The 14,009-nt window shown below is 38.6% G+C and overlaps 1 protein-coding gene across 4 annotated transcripts in view; it reads right to left on the bottom strand.

The window, feature by feature from the left end:
* The window catches only part of MTR (5-methyltetrahydrofolate-homocysteine methyltransferase), a 103,634-nt gene that overhangs the window by 81,034 nt on the left and 8,591 nt on the right, over positions 1-14,009 (bottom strand). For all 4 annotated transcript variants that reach the window (XM_011935747.1, XM_011935746.1, XM_011935749.1 and 1 more), the window contains 6 exons: positions 12,113-12,202; positions 10,173-10,242; positions 8,355-8,447; positions 4,579-4,685; positions 1,742-1,801; positions 864-958 (listed from right to left, as the gene is read on the bottom strand). In XM_011935747.1, the coding sequence (XP_011791137.1) occupies positions 864-958; positions 1,742-1,801; positions 4,579-4,685; positions 8,355-8,447; positions 10,173-10,242; positions 12,113-12,202 (515 nt within the window). The remainder of the gene's footprint in view (positions 1-863; positions 959-1,741; positions 1,802-4,578; positions 4,686-8,354; positions 8,448-10,172; positions 10,243-12,112; positions 12,203-14,009) is intronic.

Below are 14,009 nucleotides of genomic sequence, written 5' to 3'. Positions count from 1 at the left end.
CAAAGAACATCAATCTGGGCTAGTGAGAGAGGGAATGTTCTCTGGAGGGAAGATTCTTGAGATGAGTCTTAAAGGCTAAGAAGAAGTCAGCAGAGTGAAGAGGTATGGTGGATGGAAAGGGGGGAAAAGGGGAAGGGGACCAGCATAGCTTCCAGGCAGGAGGAATAGAAGAAAAAAGCCCAGGAATAAAAAAAAACTCCAGGCAAAAAACGGTATATATACTCAGATACTCTTCCATGTCACTCAAAGTACACGATTTAAAACATTTTGATATGAAAAATAAAATGTAAAAAGGGAGACATTTTTAAATAGATTGTAAAAGTCATGTTAATTTAATTCTTTAGAGACAGGGTCCTGCTATGTTGGCCAAGCTGAAGTACAGTGGTTATTCACAGGAGCTACAGCTTCCAACACCTGGCCTTAAGAGATCCTCTCCTGCTTCCACCTCCCAAGTAGCTGGGACTACAGGCACACACCACCATGCCAACTGCCATATTCACTTTACAGATAAAAACCTGAGCTTTAGAATTCCCACCTTATTCCATGACTGACTGCTTCTGGTTGCCTCATAAATAAGGAGTGGCACTGCCCTAAAATTTGCAAAGCACTGCAAACTATAAAGGGCACACCTACAGACAAAAACAGGTAACCATAAGAGAACCTTTCCAGTCCCTCAAATTGACCCATTTAGGCAGCAATCTTCTGAATCCTTTTGGGAAAAGTCGGAGAGTACTTAAAGGAAACTCAATATAGAAGTGGTACAGTAAAAATATGTGGAAGCAATCCCCTCCCAGGTCATATTCCACAGCCATGAAAAAAGGTTCCCCCATAAAGAAAAGAAGTTAGAAAGATGGCTCACTCACCAGAGTGGTTCTGCATGAGACAAGCTAATGACAAATGCCTCTCCTGTCTGTCCAGAAAGAGTCCGTCCACTTTTATCAACAATCGTCCCTGAAATCTGAATTGACAAAGTAAACAAAGTCAACAATACAGACTCAAGAATATAGCTATAAGGACAAAATCAAACGAACAAGCTGACTTCCTTTGCTCTTTTACAAGGAAAAGAAATGTGGAACTCAAATTCAAAGGGAGCACTTTCTATAAGTCAGAACAGATATATGCCAAGAGATTAGGGGAAGAGGCAGGAAGCCACAGAAACAGAGATAAGGGAAAGTCACTGAGGCAAAAGCAATGACTGAAACAATTTTGGAATTCACACATCCAGTCTTATTAGAGGCAGTTTTCCCAGAGATAACATTAAGTTATCCTGACCTCCTGCTGTTAAACATTGGACTTATCTAACACCCTTGTTTGGATTCAATTCGCTTCTCACCAAGCAATTTTAGGACTCAGCAGAGAGGTCTGCCTACTGAGTTAATAAAGTGGCAGTCTAGTGTCTTCGGTGTTGGCTATGTGGCCATCAGCATGCAAGTCCACCCCTCCTTGGGCCTTAATGAGACTGAGCCTTGAAGCCTTTGGCTTCAACGACCAATACAGAGGGCTTCTTTTGAACAGCTTGCCTTTCATCAGCTACTTCTAGATTCATTTTCCTTGCCTCTCCAGATATAAGACTGTTATTGGTCTAGAAGTGGTGGGAGGGAAGTGAACAATGGAAGTCAACGTAGGTGAGTTCTAAAAGATACTATTAATAGTTCTACTATGCAAGGTGGGGAAAAACATGCTCAAAAGGACAATTATTAATAGAAGACAAAATGTATTGTGCAAACACTTTAAAACTTACAAAGATAGGCCGGGGAGCATATTTCTCCTCAAAAAGGTTTTGGAGTGCAAACACAGCTGCCTGTCAGGGAAAAAAGAAAGAACGTTTTTATTTCTGAGACTGTTTCCAAGATTAGTCTAACTTCCTGATTAGAACGCACCCTTTTCTAAGACCTCTTCAGATAAGATATACATCAAGCTCTCTGGGAAGAAATGTCTTCCTTGTAAGGCACAACTCCAGCACCCCTTTCTCAAGTGTAATACTGTGCATATTAAAACAAAACAAAAGCTCACTGAAAGTTCACCTAGGAACTAGTATTTCCTCTGAGGAGTAGCTGAAGAGTATTCTTTCTTCCCTTCCTCAATAAAAATTAAAAATAAATAAATAACACTCAGGAGGCTGAGACAGGACGACTGCCTGAGTTCAGGAGTTCCAGGTTGCAGTTGAGCTGTGATCATGCCACAGCACTTCAGCCTGGATAACAGAACAAGACTCTGACTCAAAAATTAATAAATAAGAATGTCCCTGCTTTTCACATCCTTTCATACACATGGTAGGTATATGAACCAACAGTATCCATCATTGCAAAAAACAGCATCAGCTTAGATTAGGTAGTAAAGGTACAAATCCTATGTTATTCTGTGCTGTTCAGTCCACATATTAAGTTCCAGGTAATGGATCTTCTCTTTTTATCATTTTATTTCTTGATTCTAAGATATGTATGTTTTCACAATTAATTCTCTGAAATCAGAATGCAACCTGTAATTAATGTGTACCTTTCCTGTGATGGTAGGTTTTTTTCATGGGAAGTTACTAAATCAATAATATCAGAATTTCCTCTTTAGAAATAGACAAATTGATCCTAAAGATCTTATGGAAAACAAACATGTAAAAATAGCCATGAAAAGGGGTATCTGGAAAAGGGGATGGGACTCAATGAAAAAAAAAAAAAAACTAAGCCTACCAGTTACTCAGACATATTCTAATGTTATGGTAAATGGTACAATAGCGTCATATTAGCAGACAGATTACTAGAAAACACAAGATTCAAATGCACTCCAGAATTTTGGATGATAAGGACAATGTTCCACATCATTCCTATCACTGTGAAATAACAGGATGCTTAATAGATGGTGGTAGGAAAACTAAACTTTAAAGGAAAAAAGTTAGCTCCCAATTCTATTTCTCACTCCAAAATAAATACCAGATGCATCATGAGGGACATTAGTTCCATATAATCAGAATGTATGCCACACATTTGAAAACTCAGAAACTCAACAAAACATATCCTTAATGCTTTATCCCCTCATGTTAATCCCTCTTACTTCTAATCTAAACAATACCGTGACTCTTTGCAAATGTATATATGAATCTCATTTCAGATATATTCCTTATCTTGTTTGTTACTGCTCTCATTTTCAAAACGTGTATCTGAATTCCTTTTCAAATTATAATTTGTTTACTGGAGATTCACAAAACAATTTCTAAAAAGATATATAAAAAAGAACCCAATGAAAGTCACGTGTTAAGAACAAGGTAGGGCGGTCATCCAGCTTCAGGCTGCTAGTGGCTCTCTACGTTCTTCCTGCTTGGAGGTATTTTAGAAAATGATTTTTTTGAAAAGTTCAAAAACTCTGGACCTGTGGTCTGATTCCCACAACAATTAAACATTTAATGAAACTGTAAAGTACTAGGGAGGAAAAGGCCATTTTTCCATTTTTTTCTTCTCTTCGACTGAGGAGTGCCTCTGTAACTATAGTCTCCCCCTCCACAACAAAAAAATAAAATCTGTAAATTCAACCATATAACATTTAAGAAAAATTCTCCTACACCATTAAAACGCACACACAAACAAACAACAACACAACACTACCACCATCACCACCATAAAGAAAGTCAAACGTCAAACAAACTGGAGGACAGTAGCTACTCTTCATTATTGAGAAGGGCCTCATTTTCTCAGTAAAGGACTCAATTTTAAAAAGCCGAAGTCCAATAGAAAAAAAGGACAGAAGACGTAAGTCATAGAAAATAAAATATAAATGGCTCCAAAACTGAAGAAAGATGCTCAATTACATTAGTAGTGAGAAAAATACAAATTAAAACTACAGTGAGGCACCACCTGTCAAACTAGAAAAGGTCAAATAGTTTAAGAATACACTGCGCTAGTGAGGGTGTTGTGAAACCAGCACTATTGTACACTTCTTGCTGAAGGGAGTATAATTGAGTCCAGTCTCAAACGAGGGTAACTTGACACTAAAGATAAAAATTAACAATGCACATATCCTTTGATTCAGCAATTTTACTTGTAGAAATATATCCTACAGATACACTGTGTAAAAACATATGTATAAAGATATTTGCTTCTCTCTCCATAAACTTATGTGCCTTTGCATGGATGTAAGGAACACAAACACACATGTACACGCATGCTTATATCTGTACAGCATCTGCCAGGACCCCCAAACTGGTAATAGCAGCTGTCTCTGGAAAGGGAGCTGGATAACTAAAGACTAGGAAAGGAAAGGATATTCACTTTTCACTCTGTGTATTTATGTATCTTTCAAGTTTAGAAACAGTAGCATGTATTTATTACCTATGGATATACACATTTATACTAGCTATATATGAAAATATCTATTTTCATAATTAGAAAAAAGTTATTTTAAAAGCTTCAAAAGCAGATTTACATTTTTCTTATTGTACTGGCCTCAGTTAAAAACACTCAAGAATGAAATGGAGCAAATGCAGGTAATTTATTTAACTTTGATAATGGCTAATACTATCTTCTCTGAACATCAGGGGACTCTCCCACAGCCCTCAGCCCAGCCCTGTCTGCTTTTCCTCCCTTAGCTCACCTTGGCATTGGCAGTATCAAAAATAGTTTCAATGAGTAAGATATCAACTCCGCCATCCAGAAGTCCTTTGGCCTGCTCTTGGTATGCTTCAACAAGCTCATCAAATGCTGCAAAAAATAAATCACACCCAGCACATCAGTCATCAATATCCTCTGAATGGCCGTAGGGTATCTCAAGTGTAGGTCTGGCACCTGTGAACTACTGCTGGTTTAGAATGCATAGTTTAAGAACATGATCTTTTTCTTTATTATTATTCTTATTTTTTTAAATTATACTTTAAGTTCTAGGGTGCATGTGCACAATGTGCAGGTTTGTTACATATGTATGTATGTGCCACGTTGGTGTGCTGCACCCATTAACTCGTCATTTACATTAGGTATATCTCCTAATGCTATCCCTTCCCCCTCCCCTACCCCACAACAGGCCCCAGTGTGTGATGTTCCCCTTCCTGTGTCCAAGTGTTCTCGTTGTTCAATTCCCACCTATGAGTGAGAACACGCAGTGTTTGGTTTTTTGTCCTTGCGATAGTTTGCTGAGAATGATGGTTTCCAGTTGCATCCATCCATATTCCTACAAAGGACATGAACTATTGTGGCTGCATAGTATTCCATGGTGTGTATGTGCCACATTTTCTTAATCCAGTCTATCATTATTGGACATTTGGGTTGGTTCCAAGTCTTTGCTATTGTGAATAGTGCCACAATAAACATACGTGTGCATGTGTCTTTATAGCAGCATGATTTATAATCCTTTGGATATATCCCAAATATAATGGGATGGCTGGGTCAAATGGTATTTCTAGTTCTAGATCCCTGAGGAATCACCACACTGTCTTCCACAATGGTTGAACTAGTTTACAGTCCCACCAACAGTGTAAAAGTGTTCCTATTTCTCCACATCCTCTCCAGCACCTGTTGTTTCCTGACTTTTTAATGATCACCATTCTAACTGGCGTGAGATGGTATCTCATTGTGGTTTTTATTTGCATTTCTTTGATGGCCACTAATGATGAGCATTTTTTCATGTGTCTGTTGGCTGCATAAATGTCTTCTTTTGAGAAGTGTCTGTTCATCTCCTTCGCCCACTTGTTGATGGGATTGTTTCTTTCTTGTAAATTTGAATTCTTTGTAGATTCCGAATAGCCCTTTGTCAGATGAGTAGATTGCAAAAATTTTCTCCCATTCTGTAGGCTGCCTGTTCACTCTGATGGTAGTTTCTTTTGTTGTGCAGAAGCTCTTTAGTTTAATTAGATCCCATTTGTCAATTTTGGCTTTTGTTGTCATTGCTTTTGTTGTTTTAGACATGAAGTCCTTGCCCATGCCTATGTCCTGAATGGTATTGCCTAGGTTTTCTTCTAGGGTTTTTATGGTTTTAGGTCTAACATTTAAGTCTTTAATCCATCTTGAATTAATTTTTGTATAAGGTGTAAGGAAGGGATCCAGTTTCAGCTTTCTACATATGGCTAGCCAGTTTTCCCAGCACCATTTGTTAAATAGGGAATCCTTTCCCCATTTCTTGTTTTTGTCAGGTTTGTCAAAGATCAGATAGTTATAGATGTGTGGTATTATTTCTGAGGGCTCTGCTCTGTTCCATTGGTCTATATCTCTGTTTTGGTACCAGTACCATAAGAACATGATCTTTTCTAAGAAACCAAATAAAGAAAGGTGGCAGGGACAGAAGGTAAACAAGTAAGCTGAAGGCAGCTGTTCCTAAACATCTGCCACATAACTTCCACTTCCCATGTACAAGCTGAGGAGTGAGAAGGAAGGTGTACGAATTTCTTGAACATGTACCCCTTATTCAATATCTCTGAAATATATCATTCCTTCCATGGCTCATTTCAATCAACCGGTGGCTGTGAGAAACATGCCACAGTGATGTGGACAGGTCGCAGGCTGAGTTGAAGTCACTCTGTGACAAAGGGCTGCAAGTCTGCAGATTTTGTCTCTGCTTTTACACCAACTCTGTCAGAGAAGAAACCTGTCTGGTGGGCAATTTCAGTCTCAAACAAAAAGTGTTCAATCACTCCTAGGTAAAATTTTTGTTAGAAATGTCTTGGACTGGCCCAGTGCAGTGGCTCACGCCAGCACTGTGGGGGTCTGAGGTGAGCAGATCACTTGAGGTCAGGAGTTCAAGACCAGCCTGGCCAACATGGTAAAACCCCAACTCTGCTTTAAAAATACAAAAATTAGCCAGGCATGATGGCACACGCCTGTAGCCCTAGCTACTGGGGAGAGTGAGGCAGGATAATCGCTCGAACCCAGGAGGTGGAGGCTGCAGTAAGTCAAGATCGTGCCCCTGCACTCCATCCTAGGCAACAAAGTGAGACGCTGTCTCAAAAAAAAAAAAAAAAAAAAAAAAGAAATGTATTTGATTATCTATTTCCACATGAGAGATCATCTCTCTCCCCATTTTATCTCTCAACCAAAAAAGAAAAAAATGCTCAAATATCCAATAAAGAAGCCTATACAATAAAGTCCTCCTGTAACATCATTGACAGGTTCTCAGAAATTGCAACTTTGACTAATACGTAACAAAACCTGTATTTTCTTTCTAATCAACACTATAATGAAATTCTGTTGAAGGAAATGACATTAATTGAGGGCCTACTATGCATCATTTTGCTTAAAGATGCAGTTTTCAAGAATCTGAATGACGTTAAGTGAAGACTTACTGTACTTCACCTTGTACAGCCCAGGAGCAAGGAGAAGTTAGCTCCCCACTGGCATGTCTAGACCAAAGAGAGCATCAACAACACATAAGCCTGGTATGAGCAGCTCCTGGTGAAAAAGTGTGGTATCACAACACACAAAGTTCCATAAACCAAAAACCTACAAACTATACTTGCTTGATCTTGTCATCTCCACAGACTGCACTACCAGACATGGTATCATGACTATTCAACTCTGATATTTTAATGCATTTTGTTTTCTACAGTCTTGATGCTTAGAAATTGACCTAGATATTTGGATGTTCTGTCAGATCTCAATAGAAGCACGTTTATATATGGTAGTTTATAACATGTATAGTGCCAACATGTTGACATGCTTTGGCTGTGTCCCCACCCAAATCTCATCTTGAATTCCCACGTGTTGTGAGAGGACCTGGTGGGAGGTAATTGAATCATGGGGGCAGGTCTTTCCCGTGCTGTTCTTGTGATAGTGAATAAGTCTCAAAGATCTGATGGTTCTATAAGGGGGAGTTTCCCCACACAAGCTTTCTCTTTGCCTGCTGTAATCCATGTAAGATGTGACTTGCTCCTCCTTGCCTTCTGCCATGATTATGAGGCTTCCCCAGCCACATGGAACTGTAAGTCCATTAAATCTCTCTTTCTTCTGTAAATTGCCCAGTCTTATATGTCTTTATCAGCAGTGTGAAAATGGACTAATACAGATGTCTAGATAGTACGGACTGCCTTCTGATAAACGAGGATATTGTGGGCTATTCTATAATAGACCACAAACCTAGTATCCAAATTTGCTCAGCTTCTGAGTTTACAGCTTTATTTTAGTTGGTTTCATTTCCACAGCTGACAAAGCAGCATTAACACAACACCATATACATTTGAAAGCAAGTTCAAATAATAATCATCATCATAGCTAACTTTCTATTTAGATGTCTACTATATTCCAGGCACTGTTGTACACCTTTTACAAGGATTAAATCACAGTAACTCTAAGGTAGATCCTGTTATTGGTTCCATTTTACAGATTATAGCTTACTGAAGCACAGAGGTACTCGCCCAAGATCAATGATTATATACGGTAAATACTCACTGATGTTTCTATAATCTGGTCTTTCCACAGACGGGGACACAGAGAGTGTCTTATTAGTCGGACCCAGAGCCCCTGCCACAAACCTCTTAATTCCTTTGGGAAAAGAAAAACAAGTGTGAAATCTCTAAGTGGCTGAACATTTTTTGCTGTGAATGAATAGCCAGTAAGATTTTTTTCTAGAACACAGATCTATAATCTTTTGTACACAACTCTGAAATCCAAAAAGCTCTAAAAGCCCAAACTTTTTTTTCAATTTGACAATAAAACTTGACCTCTCCTAAACTAGCAAGAGACTATTTATAGTCTTTATCCAACTTAGATGATTCATAGATTCTGCTTATATATATTTGATCATGGGGCTGCCCCAGAGCCCACTAAGGAAATCATGCCATATAGGAGATATGCACGTATCATCACAAAACCAGTCCCCAAAACTCTGAATTCTCACACAACTGACTAAAACATTTCAGTAAGTAATCCTTTTCTATCACTAGAGCTGTGTTTGGACAAATTCCCTCTCCTCCTATTTTTACAAAGCCCTAAAGGTTTTGAACTTAACGTAAATTCTGCAAAATCACCTCACAGTAGCATTTAACTTGAAATGCTTTCTAGTACCATATTGCAGGCCCTTCACTAGAAGGAAATACTAAATCAGGATTAACAATTATAAAGCCTGAAATTGAAGTACGAAGGAGAGCAAATCTTTCTTCAATAACTTTTCCTCTGCCCTGGAGTCCAGGTGCTTCTAAAAATGGCATGGGAAGTTGTGTTCATTACACAGAAGCCAGGGTCGTACTGCTCACTACCTTTGATGACTTTAGCCACTCAATAACCTGGTTACTATGCTTTGTAATGTAACTGGAAAAGACTATCAGCTAATTGATAAACCAGCTTTTGAACAGGTTACAGGCCCAAATATTCTTTCGCATCCCCAAAGCTAACCAATAACGTGGATATAAGAAAAATGTCCTTATCTCTCCCTGCTTTAGCTGGTTCAGTGTCCTCTGACCTGTGACTCTGTTGGAGTAATAGTCTATGCATTTCCATGAATTTAAACATTATCTCTTAGAAACAGAGTTCATGTAAACTGCTTTGGTCTTCATTAGTATGCTGTGTATAACTTCACAGTAATTTTGCTTTCCTGTTGGCAATAACTTCACATTTCCAAATCTAAAGGGGCTCCATATATTTCTTATATTCCTTTCCCTCCCTCAAAGCCTCCTACCAGCTGGTGCCCAAGTGTTCTGATGGCACCCAGCCAGGAAGCTAGTTATTTCAGGAGCCACTTTTCAAGTCCCAGCAAGACTGAATCTAATGCCACACTTTTTTGTGTGCTTCACAGAGCCTTCAAGGACATCAACAGTATAAAGGGAAAATGCTTGAAAGGCAACATCTCTACCTATATCAGCTAATCACAGGGATGAGGGTGGCTTTAAAAAAATGAGATCAAATATCTAATAATAGTCAAGATCATCAAAACAGCCAGCTGTTACTTTTAATGACCTGATGATGTGCTTCCAAAGAGACATAAATTATTTCATCTCTAAATACACAAGGAAGTCAGGGGCCTCGCTACCAAGCCAGGCTAAACCAGGCTGAAAGAGCAATCCAAAGACCACAGGGTTGGCATGAATTCAAAGATGTTGAGTGCTTGATCATGAAACTGCAGAGAACTAATCTACAAATACGTAAAATACAGCGTCTGCAGTGTTGCTCATAAGCCAAAGGTCATATAAGGAAAAACTGCAATAAGGATAGCAAGTTATAGCTGACTATATCAAAGGAACCACGTGTGCAAAAAAAGAGAAGATTCCTTACCTGTCTGGAGAGTTATCTCCTCGGCAGCTTTTCTGGCCACTCCTGCAGAGCACTTGTTCATCTGGTAGGCCTAATGTATCAACCACAAACATTAGCTTGTCCTTCTTTTCCTCCACACAATAAATAATGGATTCATGACCATCCAATACCCAGTGTTCTTCAGTAACGAAATGCAGAGTGAATTAATCTGAGGTCTGAGTGAAATCTTACCCAAGCAGGCATATCAGCTAGAGACTTGAAAGGCAGCAAGGAAAGATAAGAATCCTTGAGAACTGCTTTTAGGTTCTCCTCCCAAACCATGAGCTAGCTGGTAAAAGGGCAATCCCTAGACATCTAGCATGTCAGAGAATAACCTATGTAGTTAAATATTCTGAGAATTAAGAAAAAAATAAAGCAATGGAAACAGCAATAGGCTTAAGAGGCAAAACACGCAGGTGCAAGGACTAGTCTGTCACTGCCTGACCAGGCAGTTCCCACTGCAACTTCTCCAGGCCTGATTCATGTACAATAGTTGGAATCAGTAATTCTGAACTTTTTGCATATTATTAACAACCTGACAATTTGATAAAGGGCTATGAACCCTCTCATCAGGAAATAAAAAGCAAATATGCACAACACATACAGTGTTGCCTATGATTTAAGAAGGTTCACGGCCCTCCAGAAGCTCTTCCACAGACCAAGTCGGGATAACCTAGACTTGTGATTTTCAAGTTCCTTTGAATTCCTAAGATCCTATGTGTCTTGAATAACCACATCCAGGAATTTAATAACCAGAATATCCTAAATAGGTGTTGGCAAACTGCAGCTCATAGGGCAAATTGGGTCCACTGCCTGCTTTTGTAAATAGTTTTACTGGGATAAAGTAAGTCCATTTATTTATATAATGTCTATACCTGCTTCCACACTACATGATGGAGTTGAGTAGTTGCAAAAGACTTTGCTAACAAAGCCAAAATATGTACTATACTATCTGACCCGGGCTCAAAAAAAAAAGGTACAGCCACTCTGAAAGCATATGGTAGTTCCTCAAAAAATTAAACATAGAATTACCATATTATCTAACAATTCGACTTCTGTGTATATATACAAAAAAACTGAATGTGGGGACTTGAATAGATGTTTGTATACACACGTACATAGCAACACTGCATATTCACAATAGCCAAAAGGTAGAAGCAACCCAAATTATCAACAGATGAATAAGCAAAACGTGGTATATACACACAATGATACGTTATTCAACCTTAAAGAGGAAGGAAATTCTGACACACACGACAACATGGATGAACCTTGAGGACATTACATTAAGTGAAATAAACTAGTCACAAAAGGCCAAATACTATATGATTCAACATAAGGTACCTAGAATAGTCAAATTCATAGAGACAGAAAGTAGAATAGAGTATGCCGGGGCTGGAGTTGGGAGTAGAATGGGAAGGTACTGTTTACTGGGTACAGAGTTTCAGTTTCGGAAAGTGAGAAAGTTCTGGAAATGGACAGTGGTGATGATAGCACAACACTGTGAATGTACTTAATACCACTGAAGTGTATACTTAAAAATAAATATGATAAATTGTATGTTCTGTGTATTTAATCACAATTTTTAAAAAAGAAACCAAGGCTGCCATCTAATACTCAAAAAGGCGTCACAATACTGTGTGCATACGGCCAATGATTACGCCTTTATCAACAGCTACTGCATAATAAGTATCATTTATACTTGATTATTACTTGCCCATAAAAGCAGCCGGTTGGAAAATGAATGGGCCACTGTGTTCACAAGCAGGAAGGATTCACATCATTTTCCCCGTCTCATCATAAACAACAGATAGCTAGGCATTAGCTTGACTCTGCAGCTTCTAGTGCTTTACTCACTAGCAACTACCAATGCAGCAAACGCTTATAAGTATCTTAGACACATGGAACAATGGAATTCTTACCAAGTGTTCAAGGCCATAGTCAGCTTGGGCAATACTAGTGCTGCTGAAAGTATTTGTTTCAATGATATCTGCCCCAGCCAGCAAGTATTCCTGCAACAAGAGATTATAATGTCAATTATGAGCTTTAAAGTTTTTTGTCCCCCCAGAATAAACATGCCCTTTCATTACCACCATTATCACCAGCTATCTTTTGACCACTTACTAAGAGTAAGGCACTGCATTAGAAGGTAGAGATGCAAAAAGGTGTAAGGATTTCACAGAAAGGCATGTGGTATGAATAAATAAACACAGAACTTGACTTCAGACAATGTCAACATGCTAAGGTTATAAGAATTTAATCAAGTCCCTTAAACTCTCTGAGTCTCAGTCTCCTCATTCAAAAATATTATAACCCTACTTCACAGGGTAGCTATCTGCTAATATAAAGTAACACATCAGCCAGGCATGGTGGCTTATATAATCATAGCACTTTGGGAGGCCAAGGTGAGAGGATTGCGTGAGGCCAGTTCAAGACCAGTCTGCGCAACATAGAAAGACCCTGTCTCTAACCAAAACAATACAAAAAATCAGCCAGGCATGGTGGCACATGCCCGTAGTCCTAGCTACTTGGAAGGCTAAGGCAGGAGGACTGCTTGGGCCCAGAGGTTCAAGTGAGCCACAGTGGGCTAGAGTGAGCCACAGTGGGCTAGAGTGAGCCACAGTGGCACCACGGTACTCCAGCCTGGGTGACAGAGTGAGACCCCGTCTCAAAAAAACCAACATCAAGTGTCTGGCACATAATAGGCACTCGACAAACGGCAGTTCTGTTCCCTTATCTTCTTCCTGCTTTGGCAGAACCTGATGCCTATGGAGAAGTATACCATCTCAGAGATCTCAACATCTGACCACAATTTTTTCAGTCTACATCTCCTAGTCCCTCTGAACCAGCGTCACATCCTTACTGAAACCCTGAAGATCTTGATGCTCCTTTGTGCTCTCTCTTCGAAACTCGTGTTCCTGGCTCCACTCTTTGGATCATCTCAACCTCAATCTGACTAGCACCCTGGAATCTCTTGACCCCCTTGATATTCCAACACTGAATAAATCCAACCCCTCTTAAGTCGATGGACAATGCTTGCAGAAGCACTGGGAGAAAAAACCAAGATATGCATATTTATAGTAACAATAACAAACATCCTAAATATCTACCAATATGGAAATAGCTAAATAAACTAAAATATATCCACTTTATTACATGCCATGTGACAGCTAAAACAAATTGTGTATCTACAAATACTGACATGGAAAGATTCTGCAAAGTATTGTTAAATAAAAAAAATACATAGAATGATATGTAAAGCATGACACCATTAAATTAAAACACACACACAGAGTACTATGAGTTTTCTACATATATATTCACTCACGTATACACACATATACATACATGAAAATGCATAACAAAAGAATCTGGGACGACACACACCAACTAACATCAGAAGTTATCTCTAGGGAAAAAATAGCAATTTAGAGTATGGTCAAATGGGAATATATTATCTACGAGATTTGTTTTATAAGAACTAATTTAAGTTTTTTTAAAAGAACAAGAAAAATTGAAAATAAACTTAATGCCTAGGAATAAGAAGATTAGTTAAATAAATGATGATATATACAAAGAATAGATTATGAAGTTATTAAAACCATGTTTCAGAATATTTAATACGGTATACAAGTAATAAACGCAAATTATAAGACAGTACGAAGCAATGTAATCCCAATTTAATTTTTAAAAATCCAAATATAGAAAACTAGACTAAAATATGAAACACATGAGTGATAGTTGTATCTTAGAATTTTATAATGGGTGAGCGCCAGCTTTCTAGTTCATAGACAGCATCTTCTCACTGTATCTTCACAT

Source organism: Colobus angolensis, unplaced genomic scaffold (assembly GCF_000951035.1).
Source record: "Colobus angolensis palliatus isolate OR3802 unplaced genomic scaffold, Cang.pa_1.0 Scaffold148, whole genome shotgun sequence".
NCBI lineage: Eukaryota > Metazoa > Chordata > Mammalia > Primates > Cercopithecidae > Colobus > Colobus angolensis.
Note: the sequence above shows the minus strand (reverse complement) of the source record. Positions and strands in the feature narration are given on the sequence as shown.